The 19,165-nt window shown below is 43.0% G+C and overlaps 2 protein-coding genes across 7 annotated transcripts; one reads left to right on the forward strand and one right to left on the reverse strand.

The window, feature by feature from the left end:
• Positions 1-916: 916 nt before the first annotated feature.
• gpr137 (G protein-coupled receptor 137) lies at positions 917-6,910 on the reverse strand. Its single transcript, XM_030739436.1, has 8 exons — positions 6,789-6,910; positions 5,437-5,915; positions 4,605-4,639; positions 4,240-4,480; positions 2,700-2,849; positions 2,454-2,579; positions 2,206-2,324; positions 917-2,094 (listed from the first exon to the last, which is right to left on the reverse strand). Exons 2-8 carry the CDS (start codon positions 5,815-5,817, stop codon positions 1,998-2,000), a joined length of 1,149 nt encoding a protein of 382 aa, XP_030595296.1. The 5' UTR covers positions 5,818-5,915; positions 6,789-6,910; the 3' UTR covers positions 917-1,997.
• On the forward strand, positions 6,698-19,152 carry pld7 (phospholipase D family, member 7). Of its 6 annotated transcripts, XM_030739430.1 has the most exons (13): positions 6,698-6,963; positions 7,053-7,306; positions 7,800-7,898; positions 12,342-13,247; positions 13,467-13,654; positions 13,799-13,979; positions 14,084-14,198; positions 14,276-14,403; positions 16,212-16,415; positions 16,867-17,006; positions 17,324-17,489; positions 17,587-17,686; positions 18,364-19,152. In XM_030739430.1, the coding sequence occupies exons 2-13, from the start codon at positions 7,175-7,177 to the stop codon at positions 18,558-18,560; spliced, it is 2,556 nt and encodes an 851-aa protein (XP_030595290.1). In that variant the 5' UTR covers positions 6,698-6,963; positions 7,053-7,174; the 3' UTR covers positions 18,561-19,152. The 6 variants fall into 6 exon arrangements, with proteins under 6 accessions (XP_030595290.1, XP_030595295.1, XP_030595291.1 ...); XM_030739435.1 differs by lacking the exon at positions 7,053-7,306 and having other exon boundaries at positions 6,699-6,963; XM_030739431.1 differs by lacking the exon at positions 6,698-6,963 and having other exon boundaries at positions 6,981-7,306.
• The last annotated feature ends 13 nt before the right edge of the window (positions 19,153-19,165 follow it).

Below are 19,165 nucleotides of genomic sequence, written 5' to 3' on the forward strand. Positions count from 1 at the left end.
ATGACACTTTGACACAATGAAAAGTAGTCTGTGTGCAGCTTATATAACAGTGTAAATTTATTCTTCCCTCAAAATAACTCAATATACAGCCATTAATGTCTAAACCAGCAGCAACAAAAGTGAGTACACCCCTAAGAGACTACACCCATAAATGTCCAAATTGAGCACTGCTTGTCATTTCCCCTCCAAAATGTCATGTGACTCGTTAGTGTTACTAGGTCTCAGGTGTGCATAGAGAGCAGGTGTGTTCAATTTTGTAGTCCAGCTCTCACACTCTCTCATACTGTTCACTGAAAGTTCCAGCATAGCACCTCATGGCAAAGAACTCTCTGAGGATCTTAAAAGACGAATTGTTGCTCTACATGAAGACTGTTATATAAGCTGCACACAGACTACTTTTCATTGTGTCAAAGTGTCATTTTGTCAGTGTTGTCCCATGAAAAGATGTACTTAAATATATGCAGACATGTGAGGGGTGTACTCACTTTTGTGATACACTGCATGTGTTTAGGCGCTTCATGTTTTTATCCTCCTTGATAAAATCAGCCACTTTGCTGCCAGTATGCTTATCCTTAACTGTGATTGGTCAGATGTGAACATGCACGTGTAACTCTGGGTTAACTTAGCAAGCTGATAGCCAGCTTCATGTGACCGCTTATCCTGACTGCAGATGTTAGGATAAGAGAATCCAGATCATGGAAAGATAACCTGGGCATGCTAAACTCGCTATGCAGTACAGGCCCAGACAAGTGCAGAGTGATTGAAAATTGAAAATGTGGCAAACACCCAATGTTTTTTGTGCACTTGATATATGTAATGAAAACCACTCAGAAAGTTTGGGAAATTACAAAGCAGCTGCAGACCCTTAACATAAAGCAAAAGTAATGCAGACGACAGTGAATGTTTTTGGACGGTTCTTTATCATCATTCAACAATAACAAAAGACAAAAAAAGTAGAACTGAATTTCAAAGAGTGGGTCACACGCCTCACTTGATTCTAATCAGTTTTTTTGTAGTAACAGGCCTAAAATGCATAATGCATCTCCCACATGTACTGTATTTCCTGCTTGGCAACAGGCTCGGCAGGTTTCTTCTGATGTTTTTGTATTAGTTTGCAGCCTGCACAGCAACACGCCTGTAACGTGGATACGTCTAAACCACAGGTGAGTGACAGACTATGAGTTAGTTCCTTTGCATAAAAGGCATAAAAGCAGAGTAGCATTTGATTTTCAGCTACAATTAAAGGTAGGACCACAGTTATAAAATAAGTTAAACTCACAGAGAGATGCAATAAAAACCTGAATCAACTTAAAAATGTTAAAATTATACTTATAACTATTTACAAATATGGGAAACAAACCAAACAGCAGACACTGACCTTTAGAAAAGAAAAAAAAAAAAAAACTATACTGGGAGATCACAGATCTGAGATCAGAAAATACAAGTATATTAAATCTGTCAAAAGACATTACTGGTCTTAAAACAGTACTTTGTTACAGACACCAAATTCCAAAAAAGTCAGACTAAATACAAATGATCACGATGTGATCCTGTCTAAAAGAAAAGTTACAGTTCAACTGCACGTTAGTATCAGTCAGCTTATGATTGTAGCATCGTAGACAGGAATGCAAATGAAGCTACATGTGCCGTTTTTTTTAAGGAATGTAAGAGTCTCTCCACATTGTGTGTGAAGGGTAAAAGCTCAGTTTAACCTTCATGAGAGAACAACACTGGCCAGTTAAATCAGGTAGATCTTTTTCTACAGTTTGTTCCCTTTAAACTAGGAAAATAATTTTAAATATAGTCCCTTTAGAAAACTGCAAGGTGCATATTCACTGGTGGTGATTTCCTGAGGTTTTTCAGTGCAAATTTGCTCACACGGGGAGGGACTACCAGCTGTGTGTATGTGTGCATGAGTGTGTGTGTGTGTGTGCGTGTGCTTGTCCTTGAGATGGATGTCAAAGCCACAACAGCTCAGGGTGGGCTGAGAGATGGAGTCAGTTTTGAGGAGTGGAATAGAAAGTGTGGTGCTGGTGATTCTGGTCTGGAAGATTGTTGGCAAATAGGAGCGGAGCGGTCTCTGATCCGTACCAGCTGGAAAAAGCAAGAAAAGCAGGAGATGAGAGCTCTTCCGGTTTTCACACTCTTGAAACCCTGTGATCAGCTTCAAGGTAATGAACTGAGTGTGAGGTGTTTTTGTGGTACCTTATGTTTGAATTTGAACTGTTCGCCCATGGAGCGGGTATGTCCTCATCGCTGCCTTCAGGGTCATCAAAGAAATATGGCCGAGGTAGGACCCTGTTGTTGATGGCCATGATGCTGTTCTGTGAGAACGAGACATAACACTCCTTATGAAGATTCCTGTTATAATAAAGTAGTAAATAATCCTAATAGTCTCAGGTTTCATTATTAGACTTTCAGTTCAGTCCGTGACTTTCAGATCCTCGAGTTACCTCCTGAGCAGGCCGGCGAACTCTGAAGATAAGGATGAGGAGGCCAGTTGGGAGCAGCTCCCATATGAAGAGAATGGCACCAAAGGCCAGGTAGCCCCTGTCGCCGATTTCACTCTCCAAGTCAGCCTTGAAACAAATAAATGCAGGACGTTTTCTTTAGGGGGACTTTTATTGGCCAACGTTGTTAGCTGGTTTAACCCCAGCCTAACATGAAAGTTAAGACCGTCTGTAATATCGGATCCCTACCTGGTCAGAGACATTGTACCAATCATAGTTAAAGGACTCCACCCGATACTTCTGGGACAGAAAGAGGACTGTCAGGTTGTAGCAGGCTCTGCTAATAAAAAGGAAGATCACTGCTGCTCCCAGTGCTGCTGTACGCCACACTGGGGTTCCCTGGTTAAGTAAAAAAAATGTTAAAAAATGAACGCTGCTTTTAGTCCATAGTATCAGTCAAATAATGCTGCATCTCAATACTCTGACACTTCCAGGTTAATCACAGATCTTTTACCATCTGTGTACTCTCCGTGATCCAGGTAATGGTAGTTTTTAGTGCTTGAGTTGAAGGTAACTGGACTTCTTTGTAAGTTCACGTAGGTCACCTCTCATCTGAGAGGCTTCTTCAGTTATAAAAGCTGCTGAAACGTCTTTGTGTACAATATATTGCCAAAATATTCACTCACCCATCCAGATTATTGAATTCAGGTATTCCAATCTCTTCCACAGCCACAGGTGTATAAACCAAGCACCTAGGCATGCAGACTGCTTCTACAAACATTTGTGAAAGAATGGGTCGCTCTCAGGAGCTCAGTGAATTCCAGCGTGGTACTGTGATAGGATGCCACCTGTGCAATAAGTCCAGTCATGAAATTTAACCGCTACTTAATATTCCACAGTCAGGTGTTAGTGGTATATTAAAAAAGTGGAAGCGATTGGGAACGACAGCAACTCAACCATGAATGGTAGGCCACGTAAAAATCACAGAGCGGGGTCAGCAGACGCTGAGGTGTATAGTAAACAGAGGTCACCAACAGAGGTCACAAATGCACTTCTGGAAGAATGGTCAAAAATTCCCATATATACACAGTCCTAAACATTGTGGAAAGCCTTCACAGAAGAGTTGAAGCTGTTATAGCTGCAAAGGGTGGGCCGACATATTAAACCCTGTGGATTAAGTAGAAGTCACTCAAGTTCATATGCGTGTGAAGGCAGATGAGTGAATACTTTTGGCAATATGGTTGGTGTACCTAAAAAGGAGTCCAGCTGCCATCAACTCATCACTTAAAATAATCTGTATACATATATACTCTACCAACTCAAGCTGAGATAACCCTGATAATGTCACAGTGATGTCACTGGGCTGATTTTCTCAGACTGGTCAAAGCTCCTCCACAGCCACAGGAGACGTGACACACCTGTTTTCGCTGGCTGCTCAGGACTAATCATAAGTTTCATCAGTGGAGTACTCCTTTTAGACTTGGGCTGGTTCACTGCTGGATTTTCAGGTGTGGCTCAATACCACTTTTTCATGTTTTGATCCTGATAATGATATTGCACCTTGAGTACACACCAGTCAGATACCATCCTTTTCCCTTTCTTAAACAACAAATTTGTCTGGACACACATCAGCTGGCATCTGCAGCTCAGACAACAAGCATCAATCTGTGCTTTTTTATGACACAGTAGGAGTTTTCTTTGGACATACAAACCAGTGATGTGAAGCCAATAGAGAGTGTAAGATTAGCATATCCCTATTTTCAACTCGGGGGAACAATGCTTGACGCACCTTGCTGATTAGGTGGATGCTGGCAGAACGCGAGTGTCGGGTCAGGAGAGACAGAGAAACAGCCAGCAGCACCGCTTCCAGGATGAAGAGCAAGTCATTGACCACGACTCGAACCAGGACTAGATTCCAGGTTCGCTCTCCCCTCTCGCCATCGCTGGTTCGTTCCCCAAGAGCCGCACACACCAAGTTGACACAAAGGAAGATGGTGCTCAGTCCACCATACAAACACCGCGATGCCCAGCTGAAGAAGGCACGGAGGGAGTGACATGTGAATCAGTGGGAACAGTTAGTGTCTAAAAAAGGGTTCATAACAATAACCGAATGAAGCACTTTTCCAGATTTAGCACAAATAATGTAAAACTTACAGTCCTTTGTCCACTTGTCTCACTTTCACTAACACCTGTGGTACAGAAACAGAAAGAGACCTGAGTTAACAAAGACACAAAGAGCTCTTGATGCTTTTAAGGTTTAAAGGTGACTCATTCTGCATTTACTTTTATCTTTCATATATATGACGCTCCAAGTTTCAAATTATGAGGTCAGTATACTCACACTCACCCATTCATATGAATGGGTAAGTGTGTCCAAATGTTTGACTGGTACTGTAAGTAAAAGCTCAAGTTGCATCCTGCTCTAAACACTAAAGGCTTGATTATAATCTGGTGCGGACACATAACACAGCCGAGCAGTCATTCCTGTTATACTTCTAGTTAATCTGTGGCGCATGCGTAGTTGGTGCATTGTAATATAAAGTCTCCACAAACGAGTTTGTGCGGACCCTTGCGCTCTTGGCTTTGTACGCTGAAGGTGAGCGTATGACTTAATATGGCCATACGTCCTCCCCCACCTACCTGTTGTTCAAACCTTCTGTTTATAAATCAATCAGAAGAACGTTGCCTTAAAGGGAGAGCAGCTAAAACAGCTTGTTTCAAACCAGAGGAACTGAACAGCTGCACCAAGGCCCGGTGTTATTTTGAATTTTGAATCATGCAAAGCTGCTCTAGTAGAAACCAAGAATTAAAAAGTGGAAATGAACATAAAAGATCAACTTTAAGGGGATCTTGTGCTTTCCTCTGAGTAGTTTTATCATCATGGCTGCATCAGACCAGTTCCTTTTGGATTTTTGATGTCAGTTTCTATCAATGTTTTTCTAATTTACACAAGATTTGTAAGAATAATTCTCCCCTTTAGCCTTACCTGAGTGAAATAGAGGTTAATGAGGTTGAGAGTGAAAAACTGCAGGCACACAGGGAAGCAATAAAGGAGCCAAAACACTGCAACGGGTAGGTGGTTGGCTTCCAGAGCATTATAGAAGTAAAAGGAGAACAAGGTGGTGCGAAGGGCAGCCCACAGCAGGCAGAGGTACAGAAAGCCACTCTGGTAACTCCATCGCTTGTGTCCATAGATGTAGAGAAGCCACAGCTGTACGTACACCACCACGAAGAGGCTGGCGTACAAAGTGGTGTAGAGGATAGTAAAACCTAACTGGACCGAGGGGGCAACAGCTGGATCCAGGGGGATCGGCGAAGGCGGAGTGGAGGAGTTGGGAGGAGTGGGGGTTGTGTCTTGAGCTTCCATTGAAGTACTGATGGGATTAAACAACTGTCATCATCATGATCATCATCATCAGAGAACCTCAGCTTATCTTCTTCGTCTCGTGGGATTAGATGAGTGACCTGAATGAAGAAACTAGAGGTTATGAAGAGAAGCCTGGGAACAAAATGGGCAGTGCAGGGGTGGGGGGTGGAGGGGCAACCTCTTGATAACACCAGTATGATAAGAGGACATATTCTCAGAGTAACCACTGTCTGTCTTGATCATATCCTTTTCAGACTGCAAGACAGTGACCTAAAATAACCTCCAGCCTTTGTAAGGTCTGTTTGATCAAGGAGAGTGATAAGAGTGCTGTGTGATGCCCTCAGCAATCACAATTACCTCAGCTGAGTTGAAGGCAAGTTTACAATTGCTGTGGTTCTTACACAAATCACTCTGTGGTTTGGAAAGTGATAAATAAATAAATAAATAATGCAAACACCATCAATCAGTAGGTATGTTCATACCTTTGAGCCCTCTCTCTTACATTATATATCTATATATTAAAAAAAAAAAAATCAGTCGTGTAGCTGTTATTAATTATGACAGTAGCACAGACAATGGTTAACAAAACAAATGAGAAATGCAGTTTTTCTCTTCGTAACACAGTAACAGCAACATTATTCTGTCACACTCCCCGGCAACTTCCACAATATATTGCAAAAATACTGCCTGTGCTTTTATTGCACTGTAAAAGCAGACACCTTCTGCACTCAGTAAGCCAGCTCGTTAGCCTCTCGGATTTTCTTGAGGTTACTTTGAGCTTTGCAGGCGCATAAACAACCGGCTGTTCCGCTCAGGGTCTCTAACCGCAGCCGGGCTAACTGAAAATAACTGTCAGCAAGCGCTAATATGACGCGTTTGTACTGCTGCCTCCCGCCGTCTGCGTCCTCACTGGAACCATGAAACATGTATAGTGTCAGCATTAAATTAATACCAGTAAAACTGGACCTTACCTTTTGCGAGCACGAACATCCAGGATGCGTAGCCGAACAGCAATCCCTCTTTGTTTCCGCATGTGTGACGTAAGAAAAGTGTTGTGGGCGCGGCCTCTGGTTTGAGTTCAACCACCAATCAGCGAAGACAGGAAATCGCGGTTTGTTCAATTTGTTGTTTACGTATCTCGTGGAGGTAGGTGCATTCAAAACCAATTTCAAGATTAAAAGGTTTAAAGATAAAGAAAGTTGTTTTTAATAAATGCGAGTTTCTCCAACTCACAGCTTTTAACAGGTTGCCGCGTTGCTCTCGTCGGGACTCCGGGACAGACGCCCCGCTGTATACGCTCCGCCGCGTCCGTTAAGCCTCGCAAAGCTGCTGCATTCATTATTAAAAGTGCTCCAAGATGCCCGTGGTACTGCGATCCAGAAAGTCCCTCCACCCCAGTGAGGTGAGAGAGGTAGAGTTACTCGTGTCATTACCGGTATCAGGGAAGAGAAGGTCCAGGCGGAGGCTGGGGAGACCTACGACTTACGAGGTGGGGATTTCTATTACTCAGCCTTTCCTTTCCGCCTCCTCTTCCTCCGCTGCTGCAAACTTCACAGTGGGCCACGTAGCTCGCTCTCCAGCGTCAACGGCGGAGACGTTAGTTGGTTAATCCGAGAAATATACTTAAGGGAGGATTATAAAGAGACCGTAGCGCTTTCAGGTGCCGCACCTTTTACTGCTGTAGCATTTTTACCGCAGTAAGTATTTGCTTAACCGGCTAGCATTGCTTTAGCTAACCTGAAACTGCACCGCGTGTGAGCCCAAAACTTATTAAAGGTGCTTATCATGGTAAGTTTATTTTACTAGCTGAGAATGTTTATATATTGAAAATAACCAAGAACCGCTCGGCATTCATATTCTGTCCTTTTTTCTGTCATTGGCACGGTTAACATACTTCATGCAGAATGCATACAGCATCTAGTGCTTTAGTACACCGCTGCTCCCGTGTTGTTAACGGACGTTTTTACCGGTATCCACTGTAGGACTCAGACGAGTCAGACTCTGAGTCTGTCCAGCGTCAGGAGATGGAGAGACATGAGGCTGACCTGGAGGAGGAAGCTGCCGAGGAGGCAGATCAGAAGGTAGGCTATAATTCACCCCCCAACACCCCTCTTTCTTTCAGCTTCTGATGTTGTTCTGTGCAGGCAGGGAGGGAAAAAGCCACCTACGAGCCCCGCTGGGTGTGGCAGAGCTCTTATTTACACAGCCCTGCATTATAAATATACTGCTTTTGTGAGTGTGTCATTGCAGCTGCATGCAACCGTTACCAGAAAATATTGGCAGGCCAGTGCGGAAATGTGTTAACCTCCTTTACCCTGCTGGCAGAGAACCAAGCTATGGCTTATTTACTAATAAACATCAGATGAAAAAGTATAAATTAATACTTGTGGTCAAATATACTGGTTTATTTTGATTTTAATTTCTGTCACAGAATATAAAAGTAGAACATTTCTTTAAAAGGTCATTTTAAAACATGAAACTTTTATATAGGAATGCAACACTGTTTCCTAAATAGTTGAGATAATGTCAAAATGTAAATCAAAGTAAAAATGCAATCATGAAAATTATACCAAGGGCACATACTGAATGTTGAAACTAACAAAAAAAAAAAAAAGTTTCCCTTTTGGAAAATACAGGTATTGGTCATAAAATTAGAATATCATGAAGAAGTTGATGTATTTCAGTAATTCCATTCAAAAAGTGAAACTTGTATATTATATTAATTTATTACACACAGACTGATATATTTCAAATGTTTATTTCTTTTAATTTTGATGATTATAACTGACAACTAATGAAAACCCCAAATTCAGTGTCTCATAAAACTAGAATATTGTGAAAAGGTTCAATATTGAAGACGCCTGGTGCCACACTCTAATCAGCTAATTAACTCAAAACACCTGCAAAGGCCTTTAAATGGTCTCAGTCTAGTTCTGTAGGCTACACAATCAAGGGGAAGACTGCTGACTTGACAGTTGTCCAAAAGATGACCTTTGACACCTTGTACAAGGCAGGCAAGACACACAAGGTCATTGCTAAAGAGGCTGGCTGTTCAGAGCTCTGTGTCCAAGCACATTAATAGAGCGGCGAAGGGAAGGAAAAGATGTGGTAGAAAAAAGTGTACAAGCAATAGGGATAACTGCACCCTGGAGAGGACTGTGGAACAAATACATTCAAAAATGTGGGTGGAGATTCACAGAGAGTGGACTGCAGCTGGAGTCAGTGCTTCAAGAACCACCACACACAGACGTATGCAGACCTGGGTTTCAGCTGTCGCAGTCCTCGTGTCAAGCCACTCTTGAACAAGAGACGGCGTCAGAAGCGTCTCCCCTGGGCTAAAGACAGAAAGGACTGGACTGCTGCTGAGTGCTCCAAAGTTATGTCCTCTGATCAAAGTCAATTTTGCATTTCCTTTGGAAATCAAGGTCCCAGAGTCTGGAGGAAGCGAGGAGAGGCACAGAATCCATGTTGCTTGAGGTCCAGTGTAAAGTTTCCACAGTCAGTGGTGGTTTGGGGTGCCATGTCATCTGCTGGTGTTGGTCCACTGTTTTCTGAGGCCCAAGGTCAACGCAGCCGTCTACCAGGAAGTTTTAGAACGCTTCATGCTTCCTGCTGCTGACCAACTTTATGGAGATGCAGATTTCATTTTCCAACAGGACTTGGCAGCTGCACACAGTGCCAAAGCTTTAAGGACTATGGTATCCCTGTTCTTAATTGGCCAGCAAACTCACCTGACCTTAACCCCATAGAAAATCTGGGTATTGGGGTATTGTGAAGAGGAAGATGTGATACGCCAGACCCAACAATTCAGGCCACTATCAGAGCAACCTGGGCTCTCATAACACCTGAGCAGTGCCACATACTGATCGACTCCATGCCACGCCGCATTGCTGCAGTAATCCAGGCAAAAGGAGCCCCACCTAAGTACTGAGTGCTGTACATGCTCATACTTTTCTTGTTCATACTTTTCAGTTGGCCAACATTTCTAAAAATCCTTTTTTTTTGCACTGGTCTTAAGTAATATTCTAACTTTCTGACATACTGAATTTGGGGTTTTCATTAGTTGTCAGTTATAATCATCAAAATTAAAAGAAACAAACATTTGAAATATATCAGTCTGTGTGTAATGAATGAATATAATATACAAGTTTCACTTTTTGAATGGAATCACTGAAATAAATCAACTTTTTCATGATATTCTAATTTTATGACCAGCACCTGTATGTGCTTATTTTGGATTTGGTGTCAGGTGGAACAGTGGTTAGCAGTGTCCCTTCACAGCAAGAGGGTCCTGGGTTAGAATTTGTCTCCAGAAGCTGAAGCCTTTCTGTGTGGCAGTTTGCATGTTTTGCGTGGGTTCTCTGAATACTCAGACATGTATGTTAGGTTAATTGGAGATTCCAAATTGGCTGCAGGTGCGAATGTGAGCATGAATGATTGTCTGTCTCTTGTGCGGGCTATGTCACAGACTGGTGACCTATCCAGGCTGTACCTTGCCTCTCCCCCTATCAACTGGTCTCTTTCTTGTTAACCAAAGAGACCAGTTGCTGTGTGTTTAATAATGAAATGTTCTTCCAATATTGCTTGTTATACAGTTACTGTGGTTAACAGTTAGAGTTCTGTTTGTTTCATAATATGCCAATTTTCTTAAAGGTGACATTGATTATTTACAGCCAGGCCAGTTTAGCACCAAGACTCTCTTAGTCCACGGGAGTGCTCGTGTAATGCATGAAGAATGTGGTTTGGTATTGTCTTGCTTTAATAAGTAAGGATCTTGCAGAAAAGAAAAAACATGTCTGAATAGCAGCATTTGGCTAAATAAAAAAGAGTGTGTGTGTATATATATATATATATATATATATATAAAAATTATTCAGCATGCATGATATACTTACTCTGTGGTGCCACAGCGTTTGTTATCTCCAAACAGAATTCAAATTTCACTGGCCACACCACAGGACAGGTTCCCCAGTTGGTTCAGAGAAGGACATGCTTCTGACTCATTCAGTAGATGCACCAGTTGAGTTCTGGGGAGGCTGTTCCTGAGCAGTTTTTGCAGTGCTAAGAGGATGCGTTTGGTTTCCAACAGTATATCACAGTAACATTCATGTGTAAGAAATTAGAAACATTCTGTCTCAGAGTTATGCTGAAAGCTAATTCGTGGATTTATCACTTCTAGGCTGGACTATTGTAATTCATTATTATCAGGCTGTCATAAGAACTCCCTGAAAAGCCTTCAGCTGATCCAGGCACCAGGCTCCCTGTTAAATCCAGAATTGAATTTAAAATTCTTCTCCTCACATGCAAGATCTTGAATAATCAAGCCCCATTTTATCTTAAAGACCTCATAGTACCATATCACCCCAATAGAGCACTTTGCTCTCTGACTGCTGGCTTACTTGTGGTTCCTTGGGTATTTAAAAGTAGAGGCAGAACCTTCAGTTTTTAGGCCCCTCTTCTGTGGAACCAGCTCCCTGTTAGGATTCGGGAGACACACGCCTCTCTACTTTCAAGATTAGACATACAACTTTCCTTTTTGATCAAGCTTATAGTTAGGGCTGGATCAGGTGACCCTGAACCCTCCCATAGTAAGGTCTTTAGTAAGCTACTTTGGGGGGGGGGTTCCCATGATGCACTGAGTGTTTCTTCTTCATTCACCTCTTTTCACTCTGTGTTTATGCACCACACTGCATTTAATCACTAGTTACTATTTATCTCTGGCTCTCTTCCGTAGCATATCTTTTGTCTTGTCTCCCTCCCCTCTGCCCCAACCGGTTGTGGCAGATGGCTGCCCCTCCCTGAGCCTGGTTGTCTGCATTATTGTAGGGTTTTACCTTATAATATAAAGCACCTTGAAGCGACTGTTTATGATTTGGCACTATATAAATAAAATTAAATTGAAATTGAATTGAATAAATGCAAGGACCCAGTGTTTCCCAGCAGATTGTTCCCATTGTAATGACATGATACATTAAAATCAGTGCAGTGATTTTTAATCTTGTGGCTGATGGGTGTAATATGAAATTAGTTTGGAAATGCAGGTACATGCAATACATCTTGCTGGAAATTAATGTAGCATCCAAAAGGTGTGACCAGTAGACTGGTCACACCTTTTGGAATGCTGAGTTATCAGTGTATTTATGAAAATGAGCATGCAGAGGTGGAGTAGAGCAAGGTGAATGTTGAGCACTGACTGCCATCAGAATATGAAGTCAAATGATTCTGCAGTCATGTGCATAAACAAATATTGACAGTCAACAGGAGCCGTGCAGCAGTCTGGAGAGCTGTTTTAAAAAGGTGTGGCTAATCAGTGAGGAAGCTTTGATGTTCACAGGAATCAAAGGCAAGGAGCAGGAAGATTTGTGGACACTAAAACTGGAAATGTCTCTGTGTATCACTGCTAGCTTTTATGTAGCCTTAGGTGTTATGATTAAATTAGTGTATGCCACGAGGCCTGGTTCAAATGTGTGTGTGCTTCATAGACAGATTACAGAGACTTTAAACATGTATTTCATCTTCCTCAGGGCCTGAAGGATTGTAGTGTTGTGCTGGACCGTCTCCACGCTGATGACAAGAGTTTGAAAAAAGACCTCGAAGAGAAAGAAGACATGAACCGCAAAGGTGGGAAACCAGTCTCCAGAATCCCAACTTTCCAGAAACGACCCGCTGGCGCCGGTCAGAACATTGAGCTGCCTGTTCCCAAAAAAGATACTCCAGTCCATGTAGCTCAGCCTCCTGAGAAACTTGGAAGTGTGGAAGCTTCAAAATCCAAACTACCTGATGTCAGAGAAACAGTGCTTCCCTCGCTATTGGTCCGCACACCCAAAATTGGTTTTGAGGCCCCTTCTGCATTCGGCAGGCCAGAACTAGCTGCTGCAACAGCTCATGGCCCTCTGATTGCTGCCCGACCTGGGCATTCCCCTCTTCTGACTGCAAGTCCCAGGCCTGCTCTCAGATCAGAGCAAGACAAGAACGAAACCTCAGAAACCGTCCCAGATGGCTCTGTAGGCCCTCTTCCACATGAGAGCTTCCCCAGCAAGACGTTCCAGGAGGAAACAGCAGAGACGTATGATGCTGCAGTTAAAGACAGGATTCCCCTCACTCTGTCTGAACACACCAAAGACCAGTCTGCAGAGATCTCTCATGAATCTGAAGACAGTCAAGTGGAGGCTATTATGGATGAAGAGCCTCCGTGGGAGACAGAGGCGCTGAACACAGCTGGTTTAAAGGATAGTATATCTTCATCAGAAGCTGAATGTGAGGATGATTTGGCTGGTGAAAGATCAGAGTACGTGAAGGAGCATCATGAGCCGCTGATAAGCCTGTCGAAGTTTCCAAAGCTCGAAGAGGAAAAAGCGAATATTGCTGAGTCAGCCTCTACTGTAGCACCAAAGACGCCTGCTAAAGCAAGAGCAACCAAGTCAGCCAAGGTGAGTTATGTCACTGTTTGTGACTGAGTGGCACACTGGCACCTGTTTTCTTGATGGTCTCAGCTGACTCATATACATGTTATATGTGTACCTTTTTAAAAGAATTCCACCACTCCCTGCAGTAGCAGCTTTGGTATGCATCACAGTCCTAAGCTGTGCTAAAGCTGTGAGAGTGGTTTAACCTTCTGGTGTGTAAATTCTGTCCTTATCATTTTGTAGAGGTCTGGATGCCCCAGTTGTACCGCCTTCTGCTTCCTGACCACCACCTTGCTGCTTCTCGGAGGGTTCTCTCAGCATGTGTGGCACTATGGGCTTCCCACGTCCTTGTCCCAGCTCACGGCTCAGCTGGAGTTGCACTGGCTGGAGGGCTTTGGATTAGTACCAAAGCCCTGTAGCACTGACTGTCGGTAAATGATATCAACAATTTTATATCTTTCTGACTTGTTTGGTTCTTTGAGTTATTTATGAAAAAAAAGAAAAAAGAATTTGCGATATTCATCTGTAAGGATTCAATAACTCATGTGCTGCTGAATGTGGTCTCTGTTGTTCAGAGCGCATCTGGTGGAAAGCATCCCTGTCGGTCTCTACCTGTCTTCCCCCTCCTCGAGACAGAGCATCACAGACAGCTGGCTGCACCTGCTGGACAAAGCCAACAGCTCAGTCCATATCGCCGCTTTTTATTTCACACTGCGGGGCGATGATTTGGGGTTGCATGAACCCTTGGACTCTGAGGTGAGCACAACCAGCAGCACACTCAGGTCTCATGAGGCAGTACATCAGGTGGTTGTACCTGAAGCTTTAAGCCATTAAGTTAATGGCCTCTACATGGTTCTCAGGGAAGAAAGGTCTTCGAGCACCTGATGAAACTTGAATCCAGAGGTGTAAAACTCCAAGTTGCCGTCAATGCCCCCCAGGATTCAACTCGAGACACAGCCGACCTGGCTGCGACAGGTGAGGATGTCACATTTGTGTTTTAGAATAGGACGCGTAAGGAATCTCTGGATTAATTTTCCATGTGTACGTTGCAGGTGCCGAGCTCAGAGAGGTGGATCTTAAAGCTGTAACTGGAGGCATTGTCCACACCAAGCTGTGGGTGGTTGACCAAAAGCACCTCTATCTGGGTAGTGCTAACATGGACTGGCGCTCTCTAAGTCAGGTATGACAGAAATGGGAAAACTCTGAAACTAAATATATCCTCACAGATGCCCTTCTGTCTTTAGTCAGGCACTTAGCAGTAATAATGTTTAGCAAGAAGTCTCCACATTTTTAAGTGGAACACAGAGATAGATAACTCCCAGCTTAAAATATATTACTTTCCAGTACACTGATGTCTCATTCCATTAATAAGAATAAGAATAACTTTATTGATCCCAGAGGGAAATTGATTTTCTGTATCTCTCTGTTTTAAAACAGAGAGAGGAGTCTTCCAGTACTGATTTTTTTGTTCCATAAAGATGTTATAAAGTGGGTGATCAGAATTGTTCAGGATGGTGTCCAATGTCTTTAGTGTGCATTTTTCCACCACCTCTTCCAGTGTATCCATTCTGTTTCCAGTAGTTTGTCCAGTCTCCTTGCATCCTTTTTTCTGATGCTGCCTCCAGGAGACTGCAGCAGAGAACATCACCACAGACTGATAGAACATCTTCAGCATTTTACTGCAGATGTCATGAGAGCTTAGTTTTCTTTAACAAAAAGGGATGCTCTGCCCCTTTTTTGTATAGTTCATCTGCATCCAGGGACCAGTCTAGTTTATCTCGGTGTAAACTCAGCAAAGCAAGCAACCTGTCTGTCAGTGTCCATACTGGTCCCATCTGTTTCCAGCAGCACATTCCAATCTGTGCATTCAAAGCAGTCCCTCAGAGCCTCAGTAGCATCAGGTGTTCATTTCTTGACTGTGAGTTTAGTTGCAGGTTGTCTCTGCACACAGGGTTTGTAACATGTCTGCAAAAAACAAACAAACTGTGGTCTGATCTGCCAAGTGGTGGTAAGACAGTAGCTCTTGGCGTACAGCTGATCAAGGGTTTTATTTTCTCTGGTAGGACAGTCAACAAATTGTGTGAATCCAATCACGTGTGCGGAGAGAGAATCATGATTCCTAGCAACAGTTTCATGGAAAACGTTACATGGAACTTCAGCTGTTGCTTTGGGTGGAGTGTACACAAGTATTGTTACGATATGACTGAATTCTCTTGGTACATAATATCATAGCAGCTGATAATAATTCAATATCAGGACAACACGTCTTCTCCTTGACAGTGACATGCAGGATTACATCATCTCTGGTTCACAAACAAAGCCAGACCCCCACCTTTTTTCTTGCCACTGGCTTTTGCATCTCTGTCTGACCGCATGAGGGTGAAACCAGGTTGATCCACATCAGAGTCTGAGATGTTTTGGTTCAACCATGTTTCAGTAAAACACATGAGACTGCACACATGGTATACTTTCAGAGTCCTCGCCAATATCTCCAGCTTATCATTTTTGTTGGGCAGAGTTGACATTTCCCATAATAATTGTTGGCAAAAAGGACTTTTATCTCCACTTCCAAGCCTTCATCTTTGCACCAACACGACAACCATGAAAATGCCTCTTTATCTCAGCTGGAATATTTCAATGGGGAAAATAAAAAAAGCTCTTCTCTTGAGTAAACGCTTGATGAAAACAAAAAATTTTAAAAAAGGAAATCAGAGCTACCAGACTTTGCTACCAGTTGAAGCGCATGTTCTAGAATTGTAATAAGTCATAATAGCTTGGGCTATTAGAAGAAAACTGGGAGAGGTGCTAAAAGATGAGCTTATTGTTAGGTTTTATTCTTCTGTGCAGGTTCATTTTTGAAAGTTTGAATATAAAATATGTGCACATGATAAATTTTCCTTTACAACACATTGTGCATACTAATGCAGTCCTAATTGTGGCTATGCTGTAGCGGAAGTAAAGCAGTCTGAATACTCTTTTTGAACAAAGGTGAAGGAGGTGGGTCTGTCAGTGGAGGACTGCAGCTGTCTGGCTCAGGATGCCTTTCGGATCTTTGGAGTGTACTGGAGCATTGGTGGTGTGAAAAATGGTTCCCTGCCTCCATACTGGCCCGCTCGCCTCTCTGCCCTGTCCAGCTCCCAGAACCCCCTGCATCTGAAGTTCAATGGCATCCCTGCTCGTGTCTACCTCTCTGTAAGTGACTCCGTAACCTTTCAGCAGGAATTCCTTTTGGAATCTGCTTTCATTTTAAATGAGGCTTGTAGCGTTGATGGCTATGCATTTTATAGGCACAGGCAGATACTGTATGTAAATGCCCGCTGACAAGCTGATTTATTCCCACCACTGAACATATGGACAGTCCAGGGCTTTACTGCAGTTGTTTGGTTGTTATTTGTTTGAAGTTTTTCTGACTTTAGTGTTTTATTCAGCAAGAGAAACACGTGTTAAAATCAGCATCTTGGTTCGTTGTCCTTCTGTATTGTGAAGTGCCACAGCTAAAATAACAATTTGTATGTTTGTCTGAAAATATATGGCCCTAACTGTATTTATACCATTCCAATCTAGATAAGGACATTCATTGTTCAGCTGTTACAGGCTCCTCTTCCTTGATCCTCATTGCTTCTGCCGTGTCTGTTTTTTGCAGAGTGCCCCTCCACAAATCTCAGCTCGTGGCCGCTCTGACGACCTTTCCACTATTCTGTCTGTCATCAACGACGCTCAGAAGTTCATTTACATCTCTGTCATGGACTACCTTCCACTGTCTCAGTTCACAGAGCCACTCCGGTACACTCCACTCTCTCAGCTGCACTGTTCAAGTCCTTTTATCACATGCAGATAAATTCTTTGTACAAGAAATGATTAGACGCTACTGTATTATGCTGGGTGGACTGGCCCGTGATTGGCTGACAAAGCAGCCTCTTTTATTAAGATGGTGTGCGTTGTGCTGACTGGTGATGTTCTGTTTGAAATATTGGACACTTGGCTGACTCTGAGAGAGCATTTCAGGGGAAAATATTGCTTTCCTGCTTCTTCCCTGCACTGCTCTTTTGTCTCCTGGAAGCTGAAGAGCTCTTAAATTTGTCCTGGTCTCCCATTCTCAGGTTCTGGCCCACCATTGACTCGGCCCTGCGCGCTGCAGCGTGCACCAGAGGGGTGCAGGTCCGACTGATGGTCAGCTGCTGGCAGCATTCGTATCCTGACATGTTCATCTTCCTGCAATCACTGCAGGTGCTCAGCAGACCTCCGCTGACGTGTGACATTGATGTGGTATGTTTGGAGATTTGATTTTCTTTTCACGGCTACTCACTGATGATGTGACGGATTCTAAAGCGCTGCTTTTGTTTGTTTTTTTATCTGTTTGTAGAAAATCTTTACAGTGCCTTCAACAGCAGAGCAGAAGAAGATTCCATATGCACGAGTCAATCATGCCAAATACATGGTTACAGACAGAGTGGTCTATATAGGTATGCTGCCAACACTGGCTACATTTTTAAAGACTCTTGGATCCTTTGAATTGTGAAAGGGGAAACATAACAGGCTAGGGTGTCTGGCTTTTAGAATTTGGCAGATAATGTCTTTAAAGTGGGCCGGTTATGCTCCTTTTTAGCTCCATATATTTGTTCTTGGACTCTGTGGAGTAGCGTTGCACGATTTAGTTCAAAATAATTTCTTATACTTAGCCTTGGTGCAGCCCCTCGTCCTCTGACTCCAACTGTTTTAGCTCCTCTCCATTTAGAGCAGTCCTCCCTTTAAGCCAAACAGATATACCCAGAGCTGGGTACCTGAAATGACACTATTAGGGATGTCCCAGCTTCATGACATCATAAGAGTAGGGAAAAAAAAAAACTATATGACACTATGTGAACCTGAATATCCGTTTTAAACTTATATATCAGAAAACGTATGACAGAAAATATAGAAAAGCATAATAGGTCCCCTTTAACCATTTTACTACCACAGGGGTCAAGTCCACCAGTGACCCCTGTGGTAATAGATTACCTTTCACTACCACAGGGATCACCGGTGACCCCTGTGGTAAAAGGGTTAATAAGTGCAGACTGTAGCTCTCACCAAAAAAAAAAAATCAGTGCTTTCAATTCTCCAGCAGTCCAACTAGTTAAACTGTTCTTGATGTTCACAGGGACGTCCAACTGGTCAGAAAACTACTTCACTTTTACCGCTGGTGTGGGTTTGGTGGTGAACCAGACGGGCTCTGCAGTTGATCCCGGCCAGCAGACTCTACAGCGCCAGGCAGAGGACCTCTTCCTCAGAGACTGGGAGTCTGAGTATGCCACCACACTCTCTGTTGATGATGTGGACGTGTGTCCGCGTCACTGAGGGAATCAATAAAGAGCGCTGCATTAAGATGAGCAGCGTGCTTGCTTGTTTTTCCCACTTGAAGTTCATTGCACCTATGCAGAATCCGCTTGCTGTTTGTTTTTACTGCTGTTTACCGACTGGCTGCCTTTTTTCTGTATATAATTGATTTTCAGAGGTTTTTTTTTTTTAAATATTCTGCAATGTTTTTACAATTTTCTCATCAGCTGAGGTGCCGGGGAACTCCATCTGTATGTTTATTTTATTTCATTATGTATGTTTTCCTTGAAAATGTTGGTGCCAAACTTGAACGATCTCCAAAGAAGCGCATCAGCTGCTAATGAAACCCTCTGAGATATCAGAGCTGCCGTTCCTGTAAATACTGAGTTTTCCATTTTTAGCAGTTTGAATGTGTGGAAGAGGATCACTCGCTCCGATGAGAGCGAGCACATTTTGTTTTCCTTTGCTGGTTTTACTGTATTGTCTTTCCCATTTCCGTCTGTTGTGTGTTTGCCTTCCTCCTTCTGGATGAAACAAATGATTTCACCTGGTTCCTGAGAAAAGCATTTCAGTATAAATAAAATGTGCTTCCTAACTGGTGGCCTTTAAGACCTTTTTGAGTTATT

This window comes from Archocentrus centrarchus, chromosome 10 (genome assembly GCF_007364275.1).
Source record: "Archocentrus centrarchus isolate MPI-CPG fArcCen1 chromosome 10, fArcCen1, whole genome shotgun sequence".
In the NCBI taxonomy this organism is placed as follows: Eukaryota; Metazoa; Chordata; class Actinopteri; order Cichliformes; family Cichlidae; genus Archocentrus; species Archocentrus centrarchus.